This window comes from Amblyomma americanum, chromosome 11, assembly GCF_052857255.1.
Source record: "Amblyomma americanum isolate KBUSLIRL-KWMA chromosome 11, ASM5285725v1, whole genome shotgun sequence".
Lineage (NCBI taxonomy): Eukaryota > Metazoa > Arthropoda > Arachnida > Ixodida > Ixodidae > Amblyomma > Amblyomma americanum.
In genome coordinates, this window is record NC_135507.1 from 34005176 (window position 1) to 34019994 (window position 14819).

The following is a 14819-nucleotide window of genomic DNA, read 5'->3' on the forward strand; positions in this document are numbered from 1 at the left end:
CTTCAAGGAGAAAAAATCCGGGAAAAAACTCGCGTTACATTCGAGTAAATACGGTAAACAGACACTAAGGACAAGTTGGCCTACACCAGTGGGCTACTACCTTCCAATGACAAGCAGGCTACTTTTATGGAAAGAAGAGCGAAAAATGAACGTGCGTTGCCACCACTGGCTGCTTGCTCAAAAGTACAAAGTGACGCCAGGTGAGACTTCTTGTTGTATAAGAGAAATAAAGGATTACGCACATGACTGTTAAGGTAACTTTGTCATCGCTACCGCTGGCACACTTTTATTGCGCAAGAAGCTGAAACCAGCAATGTAAAATATTAACTGAAGAAAACTAATTACATTTTTGGAGACTCAGTGTGTCTCAAGTTTGAATCTGACACTTTCCAGCAACGAGAGCATCGTTTTATACTCGACAAATACCAACAGACACGAAAGGCCCTGGCATTCAACCTTGCTAAGAAAACAAACCAAGCGGGATTGCCCTCAGCGTCTCTAACATGGCAGTGTGAGCAAATGGCAGTGTAGGAACAAGAGATTCGACAGGAAGCACAGATTGCATCAGGCGTGCACTGCGTATGTGCATCTGACTTGCACCTCCTTCTTGCAGCGGGAGTCAATTGTGATCACCCTTCTTACAATTGCAAGTCATATTTCAGCACTCCTCTGCTCTAAAACAACTGCAGCATTAACTGCTATATATGTCCAGTGGGGCTTGCATCAGACTGACTCCCGAGAAATGGCTAGTGAGGTACTAGGCAGAAATGACCACTGCTCTGGACACAGGAGAAAGACTAAGCAGAGAGAAAGGGAAAGAGAGAGAGGAATGAATTAGAGAATGGCGATGTTCAAGGGGTGAGGGGCCTTACTTGGATGCCGTGAAGACGCACGACGAATTTGTGGCGATGGCGTTGATGGGAGAGGTGTGCGCCCTCAGCTCGCCAACCAGCGAACAGTTCTCGGCGTTCCACAGCTTGAGCATGCCACCACGGCAGCCGCTCAACAGCACAGGCGGGCCCCCAGCGTTTTGCATAAAGTCGAGCGCACAGATCCAGTCCTTGTGCGCTTGGTTCAGCGACTGGAAGGGAACCACGGGCAAAGCGGGCTTTTAAGTGTATGGCAAGGCTCTGCTGGAACAGTGCCGAGTGAATCACCATGAAACTGCCCCTTTCACATGTGTCCACCGTTTCAGTGCAAATACAAGATGGAGCCTTCAGAGCTATGACCTAACTGCAGCTCTCCCTTCAATATACTATGCGGGGAGCACAAATATTTTCACCGGAAAATGGTTATGTGGATTTTGATGAAACCTGTAACACTTGTAATAAGGGAGTAATTACTCACTGACATCCACCCTAGTGCAGCCATACGGCTACAAAGGAAATTTATACAGCTTTCTCAGAGACTTCGTAGTTAAAGAGAAATTCGTCCTGGTCCAAGGTTCGAACCTGGGATCACCGCTTCACCGGAGCAGTCGCTCTACCAACTGAGCTAACTGGGACAGCAAGCTTATGGTAGGGCAAGATCGAATTGATCAAAATTCGAAGTGGGAACTGTGTTGGTCAGATGTTTAGGGGAATCCTCCAAGGTGGAATAGATTTGTAAACCCCCTAAACATTTGACCAACACTACCCTACCATAAGTCCTACCATAAGCTTGCTGTCCCGGTTAGCTCAGTTGGTAGAGCGACTGCTCCGGTGAAGTGGTGGTCCCGGGTTCGAACCTCAGACCAGGACGAATTTTTCTATAACTTCAAAGTTTCTGAGAAAGCTGTATAGCTTTCCTTTGTAGCCGTATAGCTGTGCTCAGGTGGATGCCAATGAGTAATTACTCCCTTATTACAAATCTACTCCACCTTGGAGGATTTAAACATTTGACCAACCTGTAACACTTGCAAGGAAGTTTTCATTCAGGTCCCTGATTTTGTGCAGGAATTGCACGAAGTCACAGCAGCAAAAAATTTACCTGTAATGGACGAACTTGGGTAAAAAAAAAAATCGTGCCACCACCTGCCTATACTACCGTACTTACTCGCATAATGATCGCACTTTTTTTTTTAAAATACTGACGCAAATTTCGGGGTGCGATCATTACGCGGGGTAAATTTTCTACAAAAAATTTTTGAGCACCGAAAACGCAAACAAGTTGCAGGTCAGACGTCTTAGAACATATATCTCGATTACAACCAAAAATAAAAGCTGAGTAAGGCTTACCTTCGCAATAAACACGCACATTAAGCATCACATGGAGTGCACAATGCCCATTTATTTTTTTTTCGTCAGTACTCTAATCAAAGTCTGAATCCTCGCCATCCTTGCTTTCACTGCTGCACGACTCATCGGAAACGGCAGTGTCGTCGCTGGGAGCATCTTCACAATCCCACAGGAAGTCATCTTCTGTTCCATCCAAAGCGTTAGATATGCCTGTCTTCTTAAAACTCTTAGCCACTACCTCGTCGGGGATACTGCTCCACGCTTCTGTGATCCACGAGCACAGCATCTCCACAGATGGCCTTCTAATCTTTCCGCTCGGCGTCAAATCATGCTGGCCCATCGCCATCCACTCAGCATAAAGTCGTCGAACGTTGTCCTTGAACGGTTTGTTCAGGGACACGTCGAGAGGCTGCAGCAGCGAAGTCAGGCCGCCAGGAATGACTGCAATGTCCGTGCGCAGCTCTTTCAGCTTGGCACGCACGCTGTCCACAAGGTGACCCCTAAAACTGTCCAAAACCAGAAGCGAGGGAAGCAGAAATGCTCCTGGTCTTCTTCCCCAAACAGTCTTGATCCAGTCGACCATCAGGTCTGCAGTCATCCACCCTTTCATCTGTGCACGTATATGGATGCCACGGGGAAAGTTTCCCTTCGGAATAGTCTTCCGTTTGAAGATCACGTATGGTGGCAGCTTCCGCCCGTCGGCCGTCACAGCAAGCATGACTGTGCATCGCTGTTTTTCTGCGCCAGACGTCTTCACGAGGACGCTCCGAGCACCCTTCTCGTTCACAGTTGTATTCCGGGGCATGTCGAACGTCAGTGGAGTTTGATCGGCGTTTCCAATTTGCGACATGAGGTAACCGCATTTTTCGCGAAGCCTAGTGACGAAGTGATGGAAGTCTATCACTTTGCTTTCATACGCGGCTGGGAGCCGCTGGCACAACGACGTCCGCCGCCTCAGGGAAAGTCCATTCCGTCGCATAAATCGAGTCATCCAACCGGAGCTAGCGCGGAAATCCTTTGCGGCGATTCCCAGCTTCCTGGCAGTTGTGCGCGCCTGCGTCTGTATCATTTCTAATGACACTGCACAACCATCCTTGCGCAGGTCCCTCACGTATTCTAGGACCGCCTCCTCAACACGAGGGAACTTGCCCGTTTTGGGTCCACGGAAAGCCCGCCGTGTCTTGTTCGTAGCCATCAGCTTCTCGCGCTGCTTCTTCCAATAGCGTATCCTCATTTCGTCCACGCCGAAATGCCTACCAGCAGTGCGGTTGCCATGCTCCAGTGCATAGTCGACAGCCTTGAGCTTGAACGCGGCGGTGTAACTGGCATACCGCCCCATGGTGAAATGGCGTAAACTCGCACAAAAACACAAAGCACGCTAGGACGCTGCCGAATTGCAAAATGGCGAACGCCGCAAAGCATGGAATCATGGGAACTCCAACGTTACTAGACTAGGTTGGGAACTCGTCGGAATGCATTCGCTGAGGGATGACTGCAGATCAACCACCAGGCGGCTCCATGTTCGGGGTGCGATCATTACGCGGGGAATTTAAAAAATGTAATTTCGACCTCAAAATTCAGGGGTGCGATCATTACGCGAGTGCGATCATTATGCGAGTAAATACGGTACCTTTTGGCTGCCTAATGAAAGCATTTCTGCATTTCCCATGCATTACAACTGAGAACTGGAATCCGGCCTAAGCTCTAAGATCTTCTACTTAGCCTACTACAAACTACAGCCACTGCGGTTTCAACTATACCAAAGGCGGAACTATCAACTGCAACTAAGGTGCAACTAAGGTGCAACTAAGGTGCAACTAAGGTGCAACTTATGTGTTTACTGCATAACTTTGCACACCCCTAATTTATTACCCGGGTTTTAAAAATAAAACATTTTACACTCCCTGCTACGCCAGACCACTAGCATAAATGCAGGTGTGCTCAAGGCAGGCTTGGGAAGATCGGAATGGTAGTGTCGCCATGGGCGGCTGCAAGAGGTGGGTGTGGCGAGGGGACAAATTGCGTGCCATTTGCCATTTGGTTTGCCGCTACTCGGCCGGGCTGCATGCAAGGGCACCGGTTTATCTCAATTTGCCTCTGACTGCTGGCTTTGCAATTGTATCATAGCATATTTACTGCTCTGAGCTGCACACGCACAGTAGTGCTGTCCCAGAGGAAACTACATAATGCGTTTTGGGGTGCCAGGAGGGGGTATGCGTCCTATATTTTGAGTAAACTTTTTTTCTGGCCAGCAAGGGGTGTGAATTGGTGGGTCGACATAAAGGCAGCAACACACTGTATATATTGCGCCATTACGACTTTGTAGAGTTTCTTTCCGTAAAATCTCCGCATGATTTGAGCACCTTTTTTGCAGCCTTAATTTAAAGAAAAAAAGCACGCAAATTACGAGAGTAAATACGGTACTGCTTATGCCGAAGGTGCCACTACACAGAAACTGCAACCTTCGCAGTCTACATTTGTTGACAGATTATGTACCCTTTGTAGTGTGTCAGCTATCGCAGCAAAGTATGCATCATGTAGAAAGTGGTAAACAATGCAAACACTCTTAAGCATACCAGAATATGGCACCGATTGGCCAGGTCCCATTTCTTGATGCACATGTCGCGCGAGCCCGAGAAGAGGTAGTCATTGCAGACAGCCAGGCTCTGGATCCCATCATAATGGGGTGGTTCCAGGTTCACCTTGGGTGTCAGCACACCGCTTCCACTCTCGGGGATCTCGAACACCTGCGCAGCACATACCGTCGAGACTCTCGCAAACGCAGTGTGCATTCCTGCTTCAGTAAGACGACTAGCTGGAAACCATGCGCATGCGCACAGCGGCTTCCGCACATGCGCGGGTGTGCAGGCACACGGTGCTTGTGCAAGTAGTCGGGGCTTTGGCTCTGTGCACGTCGTGGTGCCATTCAAGAGGAGGTACGCTGAAACAAAATTACATGAAGCAAGCATTCCAGAAAAGTTGTTCACTGAAGACAAATCGCACTTCAGAGATTCTGAATAACAAACATCTGGATCAAGTCGAATATTGAATACTTTACTATTCAACTGAATATTCGAAATGATCGAATATTCACACACCCCTACACGATACACAAAAGACCTTACTCGTGACCGCAGGCAGAGTATATAGCACATGTTCCTGTGCCACTCCTTTTCAAGAAACTATGAACAGCAATACAAGGTTGCGACGTCTAGAATGCCTGTTTGGTACACAAAAACAAATGGCTAACAGCCTCAAAAAAGCTAGGGCTGCACTACTTAGGAGTGCAAATGGACAAACACAGTTGAAGGAAGACCGAAAGGTTCACGTGTCTGTCCTTTTGTGTTTCTAAGCAGCACACTAGTGGCACACCAAGCTGTTTCAACTAGCTCAATCGCAAGCATGTCTTTTTTAGAGAAGATTTGCAGCAGACCTTTACAGCATGACTCAACTGTTGCAAAGATGAGGAGAACTACTTTTTCCTCTAGTAAAGCTCTGTTGCCAACCTTAATGTAGTGGTCTTTGGAGCCAGTGATCACAAGGCTGGAATCGCCATCCACGTCGTCCACTGCCATGCACATCACTGCTGCCTGGTGCCCGCCAGCCAGCTTGCCAACACAGGCAAACCTGAGGATGTGGAGAGGACGGTTAAACACCGTTACAACAAGCTATCCCAAGACAGCCACAGCAATTCTGGTGAAACAGAATTCATGCAGGAGTTGTCACAAGGATAACCAACAGACGTGAACACATAATTGATACTCCTGCCAGTCACAGGGAAGTGCACGTGGAGAGCCATTCCATAACACAGCTGATTCCCGATAAATTCAGTGAGGACCGATAATTTGTTCAAATTAACGGTGTAATTTGGAGTTGAAGGGATAAAAGTTTCATTTCAAATAAACCAGATCTTTGAACTAGCACGAACACATTGTAGTGCTATTAGAAAGTTGACACACAGGAACTATATTGTTGCCAATGCATGACATATAACAATATTTGAAATCCTGTACGGGAGCGCGCAGGTGTGCAATCAAGCTCCAGTGTGAGCTTTCTGTCTGTGCCCCTAACATCTGCATAATGTCAGCAAAGATGCAATTGATGTAATAATTGATTTAATGAATAACTGATTTACCCACTGATCGGTTCATTTAGCGACTGATTGAATCATTTAGCGGCTGGCTGGTTTATTTAACGACTGATTGAGATCTTGACTAGTGATGTTCCGAACAAGACGGCAATGCTTGCCTGCGGATGTCCCAAATGCGAACGATGTTCGAGGCAGCGGAGAAAAGCAGGTGACCGTAGGGGCTCAGCTCAATGGTGTTGATGCGAGTCTCTCCTTGCGGAATCTGGAGGCTGCGTGATGCAGACTCCGCCACGACAGGACCACTGCTGCACTGGCCAGAAGAGCTGGTAACAAGGACAACAGAGTTTCAGCTCCACTTTCTCACTCGATCAGCCACACCTTCAACAGAAATGCTCCTACACAAAGTACGTAATGGTGGAACCAGCGAAACAGGTGCTGGTTCCTCGTGAACATAGTATAGCATGATCTCAAGGTTACTGCAATCGTTTTAGCTGAACAGGACCAATAAATTTTTCCTGGTGCGTGATGGTCACACCAGGATGGAGGAACCAAATGATTAGCTTAGGTCGTATTCCATTCAGCATTCCTACAAGTGTAAACTGAAAATTAGACCTTTCTTCTGTAAGTGATCACCTTCACATCATGTCAGACTGTACACAGGAGTAACGAGGCATGCATACTCCATGCACTGTCACCTATCTCAAAACTGAAAAGCGAAAGAAACCATGTGGACACCAATGTCACAACTGCATTACAAATATGAACAACAGTTCATGAATCCATACTAATTGTTCCAGTCTAAATACAAGGCTACACCCAACTTGTGGCTTAACAGCCAAACCACCGAGATGATTACTATAATTACTATAATGATTACTATAATTAGAGGTGAAATTAAGTGGTCCAAGGATTAAGACAATTGCAAAGGCGTAATTATGAACATGGAAGCTGGGACGAGTTGGCGATTTGTAGCTACAGCAAACTACACAGAAACCAAAAACTTGCGGAAGCTACATGAGAGGTTCATCCCTGTTTTTCATACTGTCTGCAGTGCAAAGAGATGCAAATCACGCTCCAGGGACCCTGTACAGACTTTTTTTCTGTAACAATGGCCAGTTTGTTTGCCTGTTTAAACAGAGTTTTCAGTCCTTTCAGTAGTTTTCAGTACCCCTTTCATAATATTGAAAATGAAAAGTTATTATAGTGTTAAAATAACCAAAGCAACCAAAAATTGCTAATGCTTACATGTATCTGTACCTGTACCTGGACACAAGGAAAGCGGGGAGGTGGGGTAGGAATAGAAAGCAGACATGCCAGAAGGTGTCAGGGGTGCAGAGTCAAGAAAGATGGGCAAGGATTTGGCACAGTACTCACAAAAGGGTGCGTATGCACCGGGCAGGGCTCTCTCGGACATCCCACACCTTAATAAAGGCAGTGGAGACCGAATAGGTGAGCCGGTGGTACTCGCAGTAACGCACTGCCACCACATTGTCCGGGTGGCCGCGCAGGCTGTGGATCTCCTGTCCCGTGTGCAGGTTCCACACCTTCACAGTACGGTCTAAGGAGAGGGGCAAGGCAACAGAAAAAAAAAAATAAAAATGTGAGATCAATGCAACTGATGTGGCAGAGTATGTGTTAGCATCAGTGTTCCCCAGGACGGAGTAGCCACTGATGGGCTACTCCACTGATGGGTCCAGATTGTGAGGGTGGGTGAACTGATCCAGACTGTCCATCAACGTGAGACACGTCGTACCCCTGCTCCATTCTCCCAGTCCAATCAACAATCACTGTGGCATGCCATACTCCGTCTTCACTCTCCCTCACCCGCCAGCCATCCCTTCCCACCCTCTCTTTGTCTTTCCTCTCCCTCATCTCTGAAAGTGAGGGGGATTTCCCTCTCTCCTCTCACTACCTGCCAATGTAGGCTTCAGACATTTTTCCGAGTTTTTGTTATTAAAAACTTAACAAAAGTGTTACGACAGATGGAGTGCTAATATTACTCTATAGTAGAATACAAGTGAGGAAAAAAAAACCGGCAGTTTCCCCCCAAAGAAGGCCTCCAACCAACGTAACTGACCCACTGTCACGACATTGCTATCAACCACTTTGTACCTGCCGCAGCCGCTAGTGGGTGCAATATGGTTGACAGCGATGCCATGACAACAGCTTGACAACACTGGCTGGAACTTGGAAGGCCCCCTTGCCACTTCGTGTCTGTGGTTGCATACGACTGCAGGCACGAACAAGTCAACAGATGTGCTAGAGAAGGACAGTTGAAACAAGAAAAGTACTACTGCACTGGAAGTGATTACGGATGTTTTGGAGCATAAGCCCTTGTTAACTTTGAAGTTGTAAAAGAACATTTGGGATAAGCAATGCATTGAAACTTTCGGTGTACTGATTTTGGATTGCAAAAACTGCAGCCTTCTATCTAACCTAACTTTCACAGTGAACTGAACTACGCAAGCCAAAAACTTAAACCTGTGTAGAGGCACAGTAGTAAAAGAAACATGACCAATCAAGAGGAGTGTGTGACAATGTTCGCACTGTAGCAGCTACCATGATGTCTGCTACAGCACAGACGATGACAACGCTACCCTTGGAGTGGGATCTCAATTTTATACGTCGCAGTGTGCATGGGTAATTGGTCATTTTACGCTGCACTGTTTGCTGTGGGTGTAATACACCCCCTTGTGTGCATTATTGCATTCACAAACACCTTTATATGGCTAAAAGCACAGTGTCCGGAAATAGCCAACACTGATAAGAAAAGGCTATCAACATTACATGGCAAGTGAATTGAAATAACTTGACAGAATAGCAAAATGTCAGTCACAACTCAACTAAGCACACAGTTCTGGACAGAGATGTCCTCGGGGACAGACGCACCTTTCGAGGCACTGAAGAGGACATCGTCCGTGACGGCCAGTGAGAGGACAGCCTTGCTATGTCCCTCGGCGACGTGCGTGCAGACCAGAGGGGAGCTTCGCGTGTAGCACGGCTTGCCCGCAAACACGCTGATTACACCTCTGAGTCACAAAAAGAAAACGGTGCAATTGAAAAACATACGCATCATGCCGTTCCATTGCGAAACAAGTGACATGCTATGCTGAGAAGTTCCGCGGTATTATCAGGTACAGCTGCGTTAGGTGCGCTGGTCATTGTAATGACAGGCAACAAACAGGGATCAAGGTGCCAGCATTTTAGGTTGAGCAAGAGCAAAGCACTGCTGCCATGTGAAGTGAAATACAAGTACCCCGTCTAGTGTCTTGCATTACGCATTGTGCAGCATCAATGTTTGCCCTTCATTCTTATTCACATGCTTAACAATCTTAACTTCCTCCCCACTTCATACTACTCTTAAAAAAAAAAACTCAAGTCCTGAAGTTAAAGGAACCCTCCCGAGGACCAAAAATGAAAATTCTAGGTGGTCAGACTGGTTTTTAAGCAACAGTTGATTCCAATTGTAGCCACTTGATATCCAGTTGAGTTCCAGCTGAAATCACCTGTGAACCAGCTGGTTTTGGTTTGGTTTATGGGGGTTTAACGTCGCAAAGCGACTCGGGGCTATGAGGACCGCCGTAGTGAAGGGCTCCGGAAATTTCGACCACCTGGGGTTCTTTAACATGCACTGACATCGCACAATACATGGGCCTGTAGAATTTCGCCTCCATCGAAATTCGACCGCCGCGGCCGGGATCGAACCCGTGTCTTTCGGGCCAGCAGCCGTGCCCATAACCACTCGGCCACCGCGGCGGCCTGGGAACCAGCTGGAGTAAACTGGGAACTTGTTCCTTAAACCAGTGCGACCAGTTAGGATTTTCATTTGACGATAGATTACAGCACTCTAGCAACAAGGTGGCTCCTGTCACTGAAGTGGGGTGTCAATAAGTTAAGAGAAGGTAAAAAAAAAAATCAAGTACACATATCCCCTTCACCGACCACTTTTGCAAGCAAACTGCGACCACGTCACAAGTTTCCTGCTTGCAGATCCCCAAGGGTACCTGCACCGCCCTTCACTTCCATATGATTATCAGAAATTCCTTTTTGTCTTTCATTCGCAAGTTTAAAGCAAGTGGAGGGAAAAACGGTCCATTTTTAAATCCAATTTTCTTGGCAATAAATGCACCTTTTGCTGCCAAAATATCATCCCCATTAGGAGAGCCAGACTGTTCATTTTTGTGAACAAAAATCACCTTTTAATACACTATGCACAGAAAAAAAAATGAAGTCACCAAACAGCAAAGGGAGATCACTGTCTGCTGATGACCACTGCCTTATAGAGAAAGAGTGAACACAGTGAACGAGGCAACCCAACAAATACCTGTCTGGCTTGACTAAGGGACTCGTCGAGGTGCTGCTGGTAAGCCTTGAGAAGACATTGTTCTCCCGTACTTTCCGACCTACGGGTGGCGACTGTGGTGGTGTGGCATCGATGCCAGCATCTCTGAATGGAAATTTACGCACAGCAAGCAAGCAACGATATGTCAGTGATGCAGCGCCGAGACAGTTTAGCAGTCTTGTCCCTTCACAGTCCAACCTTGTCATCCCTGTATGGCTCAAGTGGGAATCGTCACAAGAGTGAAGGCCTCTCTCCGAGGCAGCTCGCTTAACAACTATCGTATCTTAGCATGGCTCTTGCAGAGAACCAGTCTTATAAAACAAAGCAAGTGTTATGAAAAAACAGGTTGCCATTAAAGTATCTCATACCCAAGATCCCCTTGTATTGGAGATATGTATTGGAGATGTATTGGAGATGACTTCAAACGTGGCTGATGAAAATTAAGAGGTGTGTCTGGATTTCCTCAACGGCAGTCAAGTAGAATGTAACAATGTAGACAGGAGCATTAAATTTTTTGTGCAGAGACCAGAAGGTACTAAAGATACCACGCACAGCCAGCACCAATGATGATTTCATTGTAAAACTCTACGTCTCGCCTTTCTTTCAATTTTACGCAATCATAAAGCATTACATTAGCAACTGGTGGCTCATTTCTAATTGGGATTACTGGCCATGGCTTATTCTGGTCCTCTTAACACTGTGAACATTACATTAGCAACTGGTGGCTCATTTCTAATTGGGATTACTGGCCATGGCTTATTCTGGTCCTCTTAACACTGTGAACATAGTCTGGTTCCTCTGGTAGTCTGTCTGCAGAGTGTTATCTGTCCATTAAGACAGCAACTATACTGCTTTTTACACCGTGAGAATTCTGAACATACTGAAAGGATGAAGACTGCTCATCTAGAACTGCTGTGAACCAGTTGCTCATGTGCTAGGTTCATAATCTTCATATCCAGTGCTGATGCTTCAAGTAATTCGACAGAGGAGAGATTCATTAGCAACCTGTGCAAAAAGTGACTTCGCTTAACAGCAACAAAGTTTTAACTGCTTCCAAAACTGCTGCTACTAACTGATTCATAGCTTTGAATTTTTTTTTTTACCTCTGGAACACTAAAGAATAAAAATGTGTGACCTATCTCAACATACTTTTGCACTGAAGCGACGTCCAGTGGATGTTGCACAGGGGGTTCAGCAGCAAAATTTGATTACAGAGACGCACCTAATAGCCTGCGGCAGGAGTAATTAGCAGAGCTCTCAAAAAAAGTCACTAAAGCAGTTCACTGCAGAGGCTATGCCACACGTAAGCAGGACAAGGTTAGCATGGAAGTTGGACACTGCGACAAAATCAAGCAAGCAAGAAGATACTTGTAGTATTCTTGAAGATGCTACCAGCAAGCAAAATATAGGGAAACATCAAAGTAAACTTGTTGAGCTTGCCCAAGTCAGTATTTCACTGTGCTGTACAATGGCAGGACACTCATGACAGTATTGGACAAACAGCTATACTTGAGAACAAGTTTTTTTGGCAATGTAGTAGAGGTTAGGCAGGAAAGGGAAGATGATGGGCTTTGTTCATATGCAGTCAGTTAGTTTCAGTGTCCAGCTCCATAGTTTCCCCACCCCTATCCCGAACATGAACATGAACACTAGGGCATGGGGACTAAAAGCCCGTCTCTTCCGCTTTCCTCCCTAGCCTCTGCAGCACTGCCAAGGAAAGTTGCCCTCAAGTATAGCAACATTAATCTGTACATACCATACTGACTCCCAATAATGAATGCTTTTTTCTTGGAAATTAGTGGAAATTTGGAGGGTGCATTTATTATGCAGGGAAATGTATATATAAGCACAGATTTATAGTTTGATAACAAAAATTTCAAGTGCGCATGTTGTGCAAGTAAATACACCGTTTAAATGAAAGGATAAATCATGTCTACACACAAACTGAGGACTCAAGTAAAAGGAACTGAAGTTTATTGTACCACAGCATAAAATAAGGAGGCATCACAATCTTAAATAAACAAAATCAAACATGCTAATAACAGGCAGAGGTAATTGTGAAGATTCCGCAACTGTAATGCAAGTCACATAATACTAAAAAATCTAAAACATAAGATCACAGTCTATAAAACTCATTGGGACTAGCTGACTCAAATGCATGAGCAAGTTCATGAAAATGAATGCTTTGTTTGGACTATCCGGCCAGTGACTAGCAGGACAATGACTAGCAAACCAAACCAAGCCAAACCAAAGCCCACAGTAAGCTATATCTCTATAAGGATATATCGAGGTAGCCCGATCAGTTTAGATCAGGGAGGCGCCCTGAACACCACAGGCAAGGCCTATGCTGAAGGGGATGCAGGTTGAGAAAATCCCATTTTTCAAGAAGTGACGCTCCACAGTCAAGCCAATGAACCAATGCAAGCTTTATCAGGTGCAATGGTTAGTTTGGTGCTACCTTACAATAACAGTTAAGTCAAAGAAATGCTAGTACACATAGTCATGATCGATGCACTAAAGGAACTTGCAAGCAGCATATATTTTCAAAATACTGCCAGCATCAAATCCAAACTAGCTCCTTCAAAGTATGTTTTACAATACCTTGCAAATATGTTTTTCGTAGATTTGTGGTTTTAGCCATGTTTTTGTTGTGTGCATGAAGTTTTGTTGGAATATGTAACCATTTTCTTCAACAGGCTCATCTTGAAAAAGCAATAGCAACCGGTCTTACAACATAAATTTTAGATTTTGCTCAAATAACAAAGGTATACGTGTTTTCTGAATTACACACTATTGTTCAACACACGTAATTAACAATAAAAACTATAAAGGTGCCATACAAGTACAATTAACAAAACAATAAATTGCAGGATTAAACCAGACTTGAAGACAATCGCATTAGATTTATGAGGTATAGATCTCCCCTTAAGCCAAACTCCAATACAGGATTGTGCAACAATTTTGCACAACCTCGCACCACTAAGACTTGCCATAACACAACCTTATATGCAATCATGACACTTAGCTACTGCAATTAAACTTCTCATACAATGAAGCTTGAGAAAACACTGGTTAAGGCACATTATATCAGCAGTCTCAAATTTCGCTCTTGAGGGCTCACTAGAGCCCCAAAAGCAGCGAGAAATGCTACAATGATGCAAATGCAAGGCGAGGCAGCTAATGGCATTTCAGCACATGCAGTAAATGGGGAAGACGCCTGGAAATGACGCACACAAACTTCCCCGGTTGTACAGGTACAGGTTGCATGCAGTATCTGCACGTGCCTCGACAAAAGAAACCAAGCTGCTGCACTTCTGTCAGCAAAAGCGTGAGCTAGCTCGAGGGAAAGCAGGAAACAAGTTTGAAATGCACAGAGTCATGCTCACAAATGTCCTTAGTAGTTGTGCATGCAGCTAGGACAAAGTTGCAACTTTTTAGGGTAACCACCGTTTGCAGTCTCCATTTGCTGTTGAGGGTTAAGAGCTTCCAACAAAGCACAGAAACACAAAAACCGCATAGCACTAGGCTGCTCAGAGTGCAAGATATTGAGCAGTGAGAGAAAGAATGAGATAGAGAGGCCTGCAGAGAGAAGCGCCACCTACTTTCGAAGCTGGTTAGAGTTAGAGTTTGAGAACTTTCTCCTAAGCAGTGGGGAGAGTTCGAGGGGCAAGCGTCTGGCGGGGGGCTGGCTGCGGCGGAGTCCCGGCGCACCCCGCGGAGGCGGCAGTGAATCAATGCCCGCTTCTCTGCATTCAAAGAGGCAGAGATACAGGGATGAGAGCTTTACAGGAGAGAGGTGCTCAGCGAGCTTTGCCGCGTGCGTTTGGGCAGTGTGCCTGTGCTTAAAGATGGGCTAGGCATATGTGCTGCGTGTGACATATCAAAGGGACGCTGAGGAAAAATTTGTCGCCCTAGACCGACTAATTACAATGCCAAAAATGCTTCTGTCGCGGAGAATGAGGCTTTTTAAATTAGAGAACAGAAAAAAAAAAGAAGTCAGGTGCCTATACCATCAGCTGTGTTCACAAGTACATGGCGATGTTGCAGTTTTTTTGGTTAAATAGAATAAAAAACGAATGACGTGCCGTATAACTAAGTTACATTTTGCATTGCTATGGCCATCATCATCATCATGCCAGAGCACTTTTATTGCATGAATAAGGCGGAAAGA

The 14819-nt window shown here is 45.7% G+C and overlaps 1 protein-coding gene across 6 annotated transcripts in view; it reads right to left on the reverse strand.

Moving 5' to 3' along the window:
* Positions 1–14819, reverse strand: part of Klp31E (kinesin-like protein 31E) — a 92165-nt gene that overhangs the window by 4154 nt on the left and 73192 nt on the right. For 3 of the 6 annotated variants that reach the window (XR_013309902.1, XM_077643748.1, XM_077643749.1), the window contains exons 25-32: positions 14251–14394; positions 10631–10753; positions 9196–9335; positions 7681–7864; positions 6465–6629; positions 5723–5843; positions 4793–4963; positions 873–1081 (exon numbers count right to left, since the gene is read on the reverse strand). Coding sequence is in view for 4 of the 6 variants with exons in the window: in XM_077643748.1 (XP_077499874.1) it covers positions 873–1081; positions 4793–4963; positions 5723–5843; positions 6465–6629; positions 7681–7864; positions 9196–9335; positions 10631–10753; positions 14251–14394 (1257 nt within the window). In the remaining 2 variants the exon portion in view is untranslated. The remainder of the gene's footprint in view (positions 1–872; positions 1082–4792; positions 4964–5722; positions 5844–6464; positions 6630–7680; positions 7865–9195; positions 9336–10630; positions 10754–14250; positions 14395–14819) is intronic. The other 3 variants (XR_013309903.1, XM_077643751.1, XM_077643750.1) reach the window with 1 other exon arrangement.